Source organism: Loxodonta africana, chromosome 8 (assembly GCF_030014295.1).
Source record: "Loxodonta africana isolate mLoxAfr1 chromosome 8, mLoxAfr1.hap2, whole genome shotgun sequence".
Lineage (NCBI taxonomy): Eukaryota > Metazoa > Chordata > Mammalia > Proboscidea > Elephantidae > Loxodonta > Loxodonta africana.
Genome location: NC_087349.1, coordinates 93,139,961 through 93,153,817, shown reverse-complemented (window position 1 = coordinate 93,153,817; position 13,857 = coordinate 93,139,961). Strand labels below are relative to the sequence as shown.

Here is a 13,857-nt window from a genome sequence, read left to right as displayed (position 1 = left end):
GGACAGATTTGTCTAGGGTAAGTTAGTGAGCCATAACTCTAACTCCAACTTTCTCCAGTTCAGTTCTTTTCCTGGTAGGTCTATGTAACAACCTCCTGGTGCCTCAGTTTTCTTATTGTAAAATGGGAATGATAATAATAGTACCTACCTCATGGAGTTGTTGTATTACATAAGCTTAGAACTCTCAGAACAGTGCCTGGACCATGGAAAGTTTCTAATACAGGTTTGCTGTTTTTATCATTACTGCACTTCTTTATTCTGACAGCAGTCTGCCTAGCGTACAACCTGATGGAAAAACCCCGTTATGGGCACCATGCTTCTGTCTTTCATCCCCAAAACAAGTAGCTAAAATAATGTCTTCTTCTGGCATCCCATTCCCGCAGGTCACGGTTCCCTGCTTGGTCACATTGGGTGGGTAATTGGCTTTATGCAGATAAATGAGTTCCATGCTAATATATGCTGGCTGCTGGATGTTAACTCTGACTGGTAATAATGACTTCCTGTTGTTAGCTGCTGTGGAGCAGTTGGCCCCGGACTCATGGCAACCCCATGTGTTACAGAGTAGAACTGCTCCATAGGGTTTTCTCGGTTATAATCTTTGTGGAAGCAGATCACCAGGCCTTTCTTCGGTGGAGTTGCTGGTGGGTTTGAACTGCCAACCGTTAGGTTAGCAGCTGATCACAAACCGCTTGCACCACCCAGGCTCTGTAATGCCTTAACTCAAGTATATCCTTCCATAAAACCTTTAAGGACTGACTTTTTGAGGTCATTTCAGCTTCTGTGGCAGGTGAGTGGACAAGTCTTTTTGGCTCAAACAGGTCTGTCGTTTCACTTTGAGCCAGGTCCCTTCCCCACCAGCATGCATGGGGCCGGTCATGCCATCCTCAGCATGCTCACCGCTAATTTCTGAAAAGTGCATGCCAAATGGGTGGACATGTAGGATTCAGATGCCATCATTTCGTTACTTTGTCAAGGTCAGATGAATGGATCTTTACCTGAGCAAAGAAAAAGGATAGTCCTCACCTTTAAGTTTGTCTTACTTTTGAAAAGCAGGCAGTTATCTGATGGATAGAAAAGGGATACTGAATATGACTGAAGAAAACGCTGTTATAGGGCACGCCACAGCCTGAATCTCAGGAACCCTGAGTGTCAGGTGTGAAATGGCCTCGGGGAAGAGTGGTGGTGGCTTCATCTAGGAGTTTGAACACCAGCTTTGTGATGCCAAGGCAGCAATCCACTTGAGCCTGATTTTTTTTTTTTTTTCTTTTTGTCTTTGGTCCCTCTCCTAAGTCTTCCCCTCCAGTATGCCTGGTCCCACTCTTTCAGAACATCCTACATTATTGACATTGTCATTGACCTTAGGGGACACTGAAGTGAGCTGCAGCTTCGTGAAGCTGAAACTCTTTGTCAGGATTAGCATCCACCCCCCAGCCACCCTCTAAGGACTCACCCAGCAGGGACCCCTTGAGGAGTATGTGGCCTTAATCAGCAGAAACTCCTACTTCCTCACAGTTTTTTTTCCTTCTTTTTTTGCACCATGGTGTGTGTGTGTGTGTGTGAGAGAGAGAGAGATTGAGAAACGAAAACTCCCATTAGTAAGAAAAGAGATCGGGATTTTCTAAGTGTGATGTGACAACTTTACTTCCTGTCAATTGCTTTAATATTTCAAAATGGACCCGGCTCTCGCGGGCATGTAAGTGAGCCCTGTAAATAAAAGCTCCAAGTAGACACTCCGCGGAACCTCGCCCCTGGCGGTTGTCCCACCAGCCCTCGAGGGGGATACGGAGTCCCCTTCCCTCGGATTTTCGTGCGTGGCGCCCGAGTTATCTCTTTGGTGCGGGGTCCAGGAGCCATAGGAGCACTCGGCTGGGGGTCCAGCTTGGCCGCGGCCCCCGAAGCCGCAGGCTGCCCTCGCAGGAGACGGTGGTCGGGTCTGCGGATTTGGAGGTGACGAGCCTGTGCCGGGCGGCCGGCGGGGCCTGGCGCCCTCCCTGCTTCCGCGCCCGCGGGTGCGAGACCAGACGCCAGGCTCGCGCGCTGACAGACGACTTTTCTCTCAGTTGTCACTTTTCTCGCTTGTCAGCAGAGCTGCAGGTAAGTGAAAGAAAACAGAGAAGCGGCGCGCCGGCAGCAAGGCAGGGGCAGAGGGGCGCGGGGGAGCCGCTGGGCGCCGGAGAGCTAGGAGCCGGGGGGCGGAGCGCGGCCTCCGGGCCCCGACCACCCGCCCCCTGGGCTCTACCCCTCATTCCGCTCCCCTTCTCACTTTTGCCCTCCTCGCCTACCCTCCTCCCCACCCAGTTCTCCCTTTCTCCTCCCAATCCTTCAGCTTACACACCGATAGTTCCTTGGCTTTGCCATAAAAGAATCAGAATAGATCGAGGTGCCTTCGCCTTGGGCAGGAGTACAAGCTCTCTCCCTGGGCATTAGCCTGGGGCCATGGCTGGTGCCCGCAGCTGTCCCCGGAGCGCACCTGGAGCCGGCGTCGCCCACGATCTGAGCCCGCTCTAAGTCTGGGCTTGGGGGCGCCGAAGGGGGAGCGCAAGGCGAGGGCGCCGCGCCGGCCGGGCTGGAGATCGCGGGCCGACTGGCAGCAGGCGGGGAGGGGACAGCCCAAACTCTTTCCGCCTCACCCCCAGTGATAACCTGCAGCTATGGAGTCACCAACCAAGGAGATTGAAGAATTTGAGAGCAACTCTTTGAAATACCTGCAACCGGAACAGATCGAGAAAATCTGGCTGCGGCTCCGAGGACTGTAAGTAAATCTGTTTAATTTCTCTTGCTCTATTTTCCGCTGCCATCATTATTTTACTACATCGCCCCAGTCACACCTGCAGGGCCCTTTAAATACAGCCCTAGAAGTTCCACAACTGCTTCTCTGTTAATTACAGTCACTGCTACCTTTCAACGGAGAGATGGCTGTCTTTCTGAGTGTCTCAGGATGCCTTGTTATTTTCAAGTCTTGCTTTTTGGGGGGAAGGTGAGATGTCAGTTGATGAGACAGTTGTAGTAGCTCAATAGCCACGGAGATCTTTTTGCCACTGGAAAAAAGTTTGGGGATCTTGGTCAGGGAAAATCAAAGGAAGAGATTTTCTCTGCAAATTGCTTACTGCTTGCAAAGGAACAGCTTGCCAGGTGGTCCAAGAACTTAGCAATGGCTCAAATGCAGCATGCATTCTGGCTACTAAATTCTTTCTCTCCTCCCTCTCCTCAGCCCAGTTCAATTTCTGATATTTTCTTAGGGTACTTTAAAGCAGAAAAACACTTACTGGAAGGAAAGGCTCTTGTGGAGAAAGTGGGGATCAGGGGCAATAACTGAGGTTCCCTAGCAATACTTGAACAGCGAAATAGGGCATTTGCTATAATACAGTGCTCAGAATTCTAGTTGGGCTAATGGACAGAGGTCTCTAAATTTCACTTCCTTGGGTTCTGTCTGGTTTCGGGTACTGAGGAAAGGTGCCCTGAAAATATTCGATCTTTTCTGTGACAAGATTTCAAAATACCCCAACCAGAAAGCTGTACATTTACAATTTGCCCTTCGATTGACCAGATCCCGAAGACATCTTCCATAACTACCAGGTACTCATTTCATTAGGTATTGGCATCAGATATCTAGTGCAATTTAGAAAAAAACAGTTTCTGTCCAAGTATTTTCTCCAGATGTTCTGTTGCTACCAAGGGCAATGAAGGGAAAACAAACTCCCCACCAGTTTGTTTGTTTTGCTGCAGTTATTGTTTTTGAAAGCACACACACACACACACACACACACACACACGATCATGTAAATACACACAAAACAAAAAAGGAGCTGACCTATGTGGGCTTTGTCTTAGGGGAGACCACATCCCAACCAAGGTATCTAAAGTTTTAAGGGAAAGCAATATGGCAGTGTTGTTGTCGTGTTTCTTTTCAGGGAGTCCCTACTTAAAGTCCAATTTATAAAAGCTCTCCTATCAACAATCCCAGTAAGCTTCATTGCCATTGATCTAAATGGGATTTTTGAATTGTCTGGCTGCTGCAAGTAGAGGCTGTAAACGTACTTGGAAATCGTGTCATTCTAGCTGGCAAGCTCTCCTGGTGGTTTAGGTGCATGCAGAAGCTCCTTCAGAATTGTCTTTGCAGCAATCTCGTATTCATTGTAGAGAACATTGCATTAGATTGTACTGTGGTGCACACAGAAAGTTTATTGCATCCACGAAGTCTGGGTCTGAGGCACACACTGTGTAAGTTGTACAGCTGGTTCCTTGCTATCCACATAAGAAGGACTAGTGTTTACGTGCTCAGGAACTACTTCTCCTGGGCTGCTTTACAATTCATACTGACTCCCCCAGCTACTCTGACTAGAAGACAAGTGTTTGGTGAAATCTGCAAGGCTGAGGTGGGAACCTGTGCAAAAAAGCATTTAGCACTTCTAATACCCTGTCTTGGAGCTTTCTCTGTTTCATATCTGTTAGGCTTCTTTCCCCAAGGTGTTACAGTGTGATGTATCCAAATTTTCATTTTCTTAGTCCCTCCTATCTACCCAGCACAGGGTTCCTTTGAACGTAAAAGGTGTGGGTGGATTCTTCTCCAAATGTGTGTTTTTGTATCTCTCCTTCTTCTCCTTATGGAAATGTCCTGCCCAACAGAAATCCCATAAGTTCTTTAGCTTCACTGTCTAATTTGAAAAGGACATGCTACTGTTATATTTTTACTACTGGTTTGATTTTACTACCACTTTTTTTTTTTAACAAAACAGTGATGCTATAATAAGTTGCTGAGGACTCTGGAAATCAAGACACATGCTCATTTATACAACTTGGAATAACGCTTTTGTAGTCCTCAAAAATAGAAAGCCTTAGGAGACGGAAGGGTGTGTGTATATTTGTCCATACAACAAACTGTGGGCCAGAGAAAGGAAGCTGCTCTTTCAATGTTTTAAAAAGGCCCAATAGCTACAATTTGATTTTAATATCAGTTTATTACCATGACACCTTTATAGAAGAGGCTTCATAAGTGACTATGGATGGTCAGGGAGTCAATTCAGCTTGTCTAAGGATATTCTAAGTTCAGGACTTGATTATCACATGCCTGGACTATGCAGTGGTGTTTTGTCTCCTTCTTGTCAGTATCCCCCCTGTTCATTCTGGTATTGAATTTTAATCTCCTCCATTAGAACTTAAGCTCTACGAGGACAGACACTTTGTGTGTCTTGCTCACTGCCGTGTCTCCAGGGCCTAGAATAGAGTTTGGCACATAGTAGATGCTCAATCAATGTGTGATGAAAGAAACATAAAGATCAAAGTGTAAACTTTTTAACTTTCAAAATGAAGATAAATGTATGCTTGGATCAGCCATGACACCCATCAACACAATATTCCATGCACTAGATGGAAGGCAGGCTTTGTCAGCACCATCACCCAGGTTGGAGCACACATATCTAAACTGAGATAGGAAATGGGCAAGCTGTGGCAAAGTGGTGACCTACTCTTGTGTTTACTCAGGCTTGCTCTTTTCCTCCTCTTGTTTGTAGCTGCTCCCACTCAGGGTGGAACAAAACTGTCCCTGGTCCTGTGTCATCCGCCTGATAGGTTACGGATCTGTTGTGATCCATAGGGTTTTCACTGGCTAATTTTCCAAAGTGGATCTCCAGGCTTTTCTTCCTAGTCTGTTTTAGGTTGGAAGTTCTGCCGAAGCCTGTTCAGCATCAAAGGAATACACAAGACGGACGAGTGGTGGCTTTCTGCGTATGAGGTGCATTGGCTGGAAATTGAACCTGGGCCTCTCACGTGGAAGGCAAGAATTCTACTACTGACCCACCAGTGCCCTCTTTCCCTCCCTTTATCTGTCCCCTTTTCTGCACTGTGCGGGAGTGGTCGTTACTAGCAACCAGAGAATTGCTGTGGTTATCATCCTCAAGAATGTACAGCCTTGGACCATACTGAGGCTGATCCTGTATACATTACAGCCTCCACCATCCCCCTTCCTTGATTTATTTTTCTCTCTAGCAATTCTCATCATCTCAATAGTATGTATTTATTTGTTATGTTTATTGTCTGTCTCACTCTCCCAACTAGAATATAAGCTCCATGAGGACAGGGTTTTTCGTCTGCTTTGATATCTGGTGTATCCCTAGTGCCCATAATACTACCTGGTACATAGTAAATTGTTAACACATATTTGAAACCTAGGTCTGTTTCGTGTTTCTCTAGAAAAGAATGAGTAAATACTCTTAATCTAGCATTGTACATCATCAACATGCTAATAAAAACCAAACCTGTTGCCGTCAAGTCAGTTATGATTCATAGCAACCCTATAGGACAGAGTAGAACTGCCCCATAGGGTTTCCAAGGAGCAGTAGTTGGTGGATTCAAACTGCCAACCTTTTGGTTAGCAACTGAGCTCTTAACTACTGCACCACCAGGGCTCCAACATGCTAATAGTGCATCAGTATTAGAAATGTGAGATTTAAATACTAACATCACAGCTGAAATTATAAAAAAAACTGCAAGCTTAGGTGTTCATGATTGCGATGACTCCCCATTTCGCTTGAGCGAGGAGCCGTGCACGAATACAGAGAGGCCAACTGTGATTTAAGTGGGATGGCGCCCCCCAGCCTTCCTCCACAGCCCCACCCTCTCATACACGGGTCTGCATTTCTCTAAGCTGGAAGGGAACAAGGGAACAAACGTTGCATACTCGAACTTTCTTAATTAAATCTGTCAAGAGGGTGCTGCCCTCTTACTTTTCTATGATGAGCCCCATTCTTGCTTTTCCATCAACCCCCGTTCTCCCCCACAAGCTGTTGTCATGCCTTTTTCCTCTGGGGGAGTGGGTGGAATCTTTTAAGAGCCCCTCCCAGTCACTGTTTTGTCAGAGAATCTGGGGAAAATATGGCTATGGAAGTGTTTTATTCCCTTGATGATGCCTTATGGTAGCTTGAGTTTGACCAGCTGGGTCATGATTTGCACTTCGGGTTCCAACCAAGAGTTTCCTGTTGCTAGCCTGCTATATGATGACAAAAAGATGCTTCTCTGCAATTTTTGTTTTTTCAATCAAGAGCAAGAGAGTAGGTTTCACTAAGCTGAATTACTCCTTGGCATTTATTGTCGCATTTGTAATTATCTAAGCTACCATGTATTTATTCTGCCCAACTATGAGGTAGTTAGTATAATAAATTTTATGCATATACAGCACTCTCTACGAAGATGATGATTGCTTTTTTTCATTATCTAAAGTAATCTTATAAAAAAAAAGTACTCTTATAAAGGCAGTAATTTTATAACATAAAGAATGACTATTAGATTAATTATGTTGATGCCGCCTATGGAAGACTGGGGCAGTTACTGTTTTTCTATTCAGCAAACATTCCCACCCCGCATATTATGGAAATAGACCCTGCCCCCCATGCCACCCCCTGCATCCAGCCATAGGGATGGGCTTATGATCCAGGACTGACCAGTCCAATTCCAATAGCATTCTACCATCCTGGCAACAGCAGTCGATTTCATGGATGGCATGGAGCCCAAACGGGGGCGTTAGAGTCCTTCCTTGAGATTTCTATATTGGCGGAGGGAGAGAGATGCTTTCCTCTTCTTCTGGGCTTGCACAGTGGCTGCCCTTGGCTACATTTCCCACCTCATGGAGAAGACATTTCTGTGATAGAAGACAGTGAGGCCAACACTCAGAGAGAAGCAGAGGTGAGAAGATGGAGGAGAATCCCTGGTCCCCTTCCAGAAACCCCAGTTCCTGCAGAGGTTTCTCTACTTCTGTCAATTATTCCAGCCACATGAGCCCATCAGTTTCTGCTTTTGCTTAGCTGTTTTGAGATTGGTTTCCCCAGAAGGTCTTAGTAATCCCACTGAAGTACAAAGAATTTACATGACTTTCTAGTGGCACAGTGACAATTCGAATCCACCACCTGCTCCTTGGAAACCCAATGGAGCCGTTCTACTTTGTCCTGTAGGGTCTCTATGAGTTGGAATTGACCCGATGGCAATGGGCTTGTTGTTAATGTTCTTCTAAGCTATACAGCAAAGATGAGGGAAAAACCATAGGCAAAGAACCTGGATCTTTGGTTTCATATTTCTAATTTAGCCCTCTTGTTATGTATTTTCTTTTATCTGAATTTTTAAATAGTGTTATTTGTGTTCAGGCAACATTACGTTACTAACTTAACATTTATTGAGTGTTAAGTGCCAGGCACTTCGCTAAGCCCCAGGTACGAAAAAGTGAGTAAGATACTTACCTGTCCTTCAGAAATTCACAGGCTGTGGGAGAGACTGACATGAATACTGGATGTGGGGATTATAGTTACAGAGGAGCGTATGGTGAGCTCCCTCTGCCTGGGAGGGCCCGAGCAGGTGTCACAGACATGCAGTGAGCTATGAGACCATTCTGGGCAGAGCCCTTAGAGTCTCAGGGAAGAAACTTGCACAGACTCCTCTCATCGATGCTAGCCTTTTGCAAAGATTAATGGGATGCAGAAATAACATGGAGTCAGCCAGTCATCCCAGAAGAAGTCAGCCCGGAATTCTGAGCTGTTTTTATGGAGAGCTGGAAAAACTGCTTATACTTGCTAGGGACATAGCCTGAGTCTAGTGGCTTTTATGCTCACCTCTCATTGATATTTCCCAAGGGAGGGAGTGTGATTGGGTCTGTTTGCTGGCATTCAACGTGGAGCTATTGGTCAGAAATCTCCCAGGTTATCTCGGAAGCAATTTGTTGCCTAAACTGGTTGCTGGTCCATGAGCTATCCGGGAACAGAGTTGCCCTTCCCTACAGATCAACCCCCAAGAGCCTTAGTTACTTTCCTTAAAAGGTTTCTGTGTGGTGTCATCTAGCAGCTCATACAGTACATTATCGAGGGATAGACATGGATGGAGGGAAGAGTGAGGGCAAAGGTACAAAGGCACAGAGGACCTTGGCACATTGGAGGAAAAGTGAGACATAATGCTGGAAAGGAAGGCACGGGCCGGGTGGTGATACATGCATTTTTAAAAATTTTTGTTTTATTTTTAGTCTACGTTATACGTTTTTTAAATTTGATTTTTGTTTTATTTAAAATTATGCATGCCTGTAGTTTAAGGAGGAAAGGATTTAAACAAATTGTAAAGAGGTTGGGTTTTATCCTTTAGGTTTTAAGGAATTGTAAAGAGATTTGAAGATGAAGATTAACGAAAGGAGATTTAAATTTTCGAATGGTTATTCTGGAAGAAGTGTGCAGGTCAGGTGAGACTTGTGGCGCAGAGAAGACTTGGAGAAGATGCCTGAATTAAGATAGTGCCATGGAAGATGAAAGAATCGGAGACATATTTGACACCAGAATTGACAGAACCTAGATTTGTAGCTGAGGAAGAAGGAGAAATTGTCTTCCGAGTTTTTGAGGGCTTGGGTATCTTAGTGAGTGTCTTAGTCATCTAGTGCTGCTATAACAGAAATACCACAAGTGGATGGCTTTAACAAACAGACATTTATTCTCTCACAGTCTAGTATGCTAGAAGTCCAAATTCAGGGCATCAGCTCTAGGGGAAGATTTTCTCTCTCTGTCGGCTCTGAAGGAAGGCCCTTGTCATCAATCTTCCCTTGGACTAGAAGCTTCTCCATGCAGGAATCCCAGGTCCAAAAGACACGCTCTGCTCCCAGTGCTTCTTTCTTGGTGGTATGAGGGCCCCCACACTATGCTGGCTTCCCTTTCCTTTTTTCTCTTGTAAGATAAAAGGTGGTACAGGCCACAACCCAGGGAAACTCCCTTTATATTGAATCAGGGATGTGACCTGAGCAAGGGTGTTACATCCCATCCTAATCTTCTTCAACATAATCCAATCTTACCTCATTAACCACAGGCAGAGATTAGAATTTATAACATAAAGGAAAATTATATCAATCACAAAATGGAGGACAGCCACACAGTACTGGGAATCATGGGCTAACCAAGTTGATACATATTTTTGGGGGACACAGTTTAATCCATGACAGTGAGTTTGTGCCATTTGCCTCATTAGGTACCATGGAGAGAAGAGTAGGCTTGGGCAAAGCAGAATAATGAACGTGGATTTAGACATGTGAAACTGGTGTAGCTTCTGGGATGTCCAAGTAGCTGTTGGTGATAGCATTCTGGAACTATAGTGAGACCTCTGTCCTGGAGCAGTGGATCTGAGGGTCATGGGTCTTAACTAGAGCCTAGGGAATGAATGGCCTAGGAAAGAAGGCCTGGACCTGAATCTCACCAAAAATGCTGTTCTAGAATAATTTCAAAAGTTGTTGTTTTCCACCCAGGTTACATATTTAGTATATTAATTGGTCCTTCCACCCTTCCATTTTATTAGGAATTGTCAGGTGGTTGAGCACGTTTTTACCAGGCTCCTATTATGTGCTAGGTAGGAGGAGTTTCAGAGGAGGGGTAATGGTGGTTCTGTGGTAGAATTCTTTCCTTCCGTTTCAGAGACCTGGGTTCGATTCCCAGCCAATGCACCTCATGTGTAGCCACTACCTGTCTGTCACTGGAGGTATCTGTTGCTATGATGATGATCAGGTTTCAGTAGAACTTCCAGACTAAGTTGGACTAAGAAGAAAAGCCTAGAGAACTGCTTTCAAAAATCAGCCAGTGAAAACCCTATGGATCACAACAGTGTGATCCGCCACTGATCATGAGGATGACACAGGATCAGGCAGCAGTTTTTTCCATTGTGCAAGAGATTGCCATGAGTCGGGGACAGACTTGATAGTAGCTAATGTCAACAACAGGAGCTTCAGAAAGGATATGAAAATATTATAAGAAAGGCCCTGCCCTCAGGAAACTTATGGTCTAGCTAGGGAGACAAGACCACTCTTATACACGTGAAAAGTTAAGTAACAGTAAGAGGGAAGGCATTAATTAGTTGCTAAATGAGTGTTATTGACACTGTATGCTGGGATCCAGAGAAGGAAGATACTTGTGTTTGAGGGATTGATTTTGATTTTGTATTTCTTTTCCGAATAAAGATCAAATTAAGTTCTCCAAAAATACATTCTTACTGTATATTAAAGGGAAAAAAGAAATAAATATTAAAAAGAGTAAGTAGATTCTCACATTTAGAGTGGAAATTTCTTCATTTGGATACTAATGCAGTATGTCTCATGTGCTTTGGTTATGTTATCTGGAGGGACCAGTCCCTGGAAATGGACATCAAGCTTTGTAAAGTAGAAGGTCCTGGAAAAAGCGGAAGACCCTAATGAGATGGATTGACATAGTGGCTGCAACCGTGGGCTTAAACATAGTAACGATTGTGAGGATGGTACAGGACTGGGCAATGTTTCGTTCTGTTGGACATAAGGTCACTATGAGTCAGTACTGACTTGATGGTACCTAACAACAACAACAATGTAATATATTAGTACATCATTACTTGCTTATCATAATTTGGTTGTACTAATTTTTTAGTTGATTATAACTCAATATTTAGCAGCTTAAGTGCTTATTATTTTGACCAAAATTTATAGCATGCCTCTGTCGGGTGAGAAGCAGCCCTAAGCAGAGATATTTTTGCAATTCTAGCTCCAGTGTTCTGTCTTTAATTTTCTTTGGCTCATAGAAAACCACTTTCCTCACTTCCCGTATCCCCATATAGAAGGAAAGTACTTATGTGACCTTCTTCAATGGCTTTTTGAGAAATAAATAAGAAGAATAATTGTTAAACACAGGGCACATAAAATAGTCTGTGACAAGCCTTGAGAATGACCATCATAATTTTCCATTAGTAATAAAAAGTGAACAACAAATGAAACACTGTATTTCTGGAGAATTTATACTGAATCCATGTAAAGAGTTGGTATTATTCATGCTGTTATTAGAATGTACTCTTTATTTAAAGGTCTCTTGACAAATGTTATTAAACAAGACAAACAAGTCTTCATGAATGTAAGAAAGACCCAGACATCCCTATGAATTATGAAAAAGCTTAAGAGAATAATTCAGTCAAGAAAACATAAAAACGTGATTATAGGTAATGAGCTTTATTTATACATTTGAATGACTGTACACACCACCTAGCATTTTCTGCACAAACACACACACACACACCCCTAAATATGCTGAAAACTCATCCACCATTCATTCAATCCACAAACATTCCTCTATCATGTACCATCTGCCAGGCAGTGTGCTAGGCATTGGGGACACGGTGAAACAAGACAGAAAGGTGCCTTCCCTCAAGGGTAGTGAAGTCTGCAGACAGAGGCAGACATTAAACAAGTAATTCCACAAATAATTACTCACTGTGATGAGTGTAACAAAGAAATACAGCATGCTGTGAAAAATATAAGAGGGAGCCTGAACCTGATCTAAGAATCAGGAAAGGCTTCTTTGACGAGTGAGATTTAAGCAGAGATATGAAGAATAAGTAGGTATTAGTTAAGTGAAGAGTTGCAGAAGGGTGTCCTAAGGTATTCAAGGCCAAGGAAGGCATCATGTGCAAAGATCCAAAGTCAGGAGGAAACATGGTGCCTTTGAGAAAACAAAGGGAGGCTAGAGGTTGCAGCGTAGACGGTAAGGAGACAGGTGGCTAAGACCCAGGTGAAGAAGTGTCAGGTCCTGCCTTGTGTGTCAGATCAGGGAGCCTTTGCAGTGGGAAGACACTGCACATTGTTAGGGATGGATTTGAGAGCTTTTCAAGGGGTGAAATTAACTGGACTTGGGTTTGGGAACGAGGAAGATCATGGAGTCTAGAATAACTCCTGAATTTTTTAACTTGAGTTCTCAGGTGCTGTTTACATAGATCGGAATCACTGAGGGGGAAACAAGTTTACAGGCTTGGTTGTGACATCCTGAGGAGATGTGGTGAAGGCATGAACAATTAGATAAGTGGGCTTGGAGTTTAAAAGTAAGATCTGAATTGGAGATACTCCATCAAAGTAAGAAGACGAAAATTATATCTGTATCTCTGCCTCATTAATGACCTTTTCCTGCTTTTCAAGCCCTTCCCCAAATGGTCCATCTCCTTCCTTTCACACCCTCCTCCAAGGGTCTAGTGCAGGAACCCAATATTGTTTTGAACTACTGCTTTCCTTTTCCTTAAGGTCACCAGAAGATTGAAAATTTAGACGGTCACCGTGAGCATGCATTGAGAATTTTGGCTGAGAGTCACTACTGGACATCCAAAGACAATTAAACTGTTGTTTATCCAGATGTCAAACAACTAAAATGCTTAATTAACCAGGACTCTTCCTATACTCTATGTTTTATGATACATACACCAAGTAAATACGGTAGCACGAGATTTATCTTTGAAAGCTACTTCCAGGTGTGTTTTAGGATTAGCCCAAATTCAGACTAGTATCCCACCCCTTTTTCGTCTCTATCCCTCTGACTATTGTCTAAGGATGACTCTGAGAGGTTGCACAATACCTTTAAATTAAGGCCTCTAAACTATATTATATTCAGTATACTATTCCAGTTGGTTGTGACTTGGAAACCCTGTCTGCTAGCTACCAGGAGCTGTAAACACTTTTGTAAATTAGGGTTCTGTTGTAGCTTATTTATGAAGCCTAAGGATTAATTATCATAAATGTTGCAGAGAACTACCCTCCTGTCTATAAAACCACTGACGGAAATTGGTCATTGTTAAAAATATGAAAGGCTTGCTCAAAGCACCAATTTCTGGGAGACCTGGCATAGTCTTAGTGGAGGTACCTGTAGCTAAGGAGAATTTGATGGAATGCTCAACTGATTTCGGTTGATAGAAGAGCTCAAACAGGTCCTAAGGAATGCATCTGCTAATTGTCTTTTCAGCATTTTGGACATTGGCCTCATTTTTGCCGTATTTAAACTATTGAAATTTACTGAGTCTGTGTCCAGAGCAAGGGTTCACTCAAATGATGCTATTTTGAGGTACGCGTGTAGA

The 13,857-nt window shown here is 43.8% G+C and overlaps 1 protein-coding gene across 8 annotated transcripts in view; it reads left to right on the top strand.

Moving 5' to 3' along the window:
• Positions 1–13,857, top strand: part of PDE1C (phosphodiesterase 1C) — a 604,116-nt gene that overhangs the window by 253,864 nt on the left and 336,395 nt on the right. Inside the window, exon 1 of one of the 8 annotated variants that reach the window (XM_064290126.1) lies at positions 2,609–2,752. The exons of 6 other annotated variants lie outside the window; for them this stretch is intronic. In XM_064290126.1, the coding sequence (XP_064146196.1) occupies positions 2,652–2,752 (101 nt within the window). In that variant the 5' untranslated portion in view covers positions 2,609–2,651. Of the gene's footprint in view, positions 1–2,608; positions 2,753–13,857 lie in introns of those variants that run through there. One more of the 8 variants, XM_023544309.2, reaches the window with a different exon arrangement.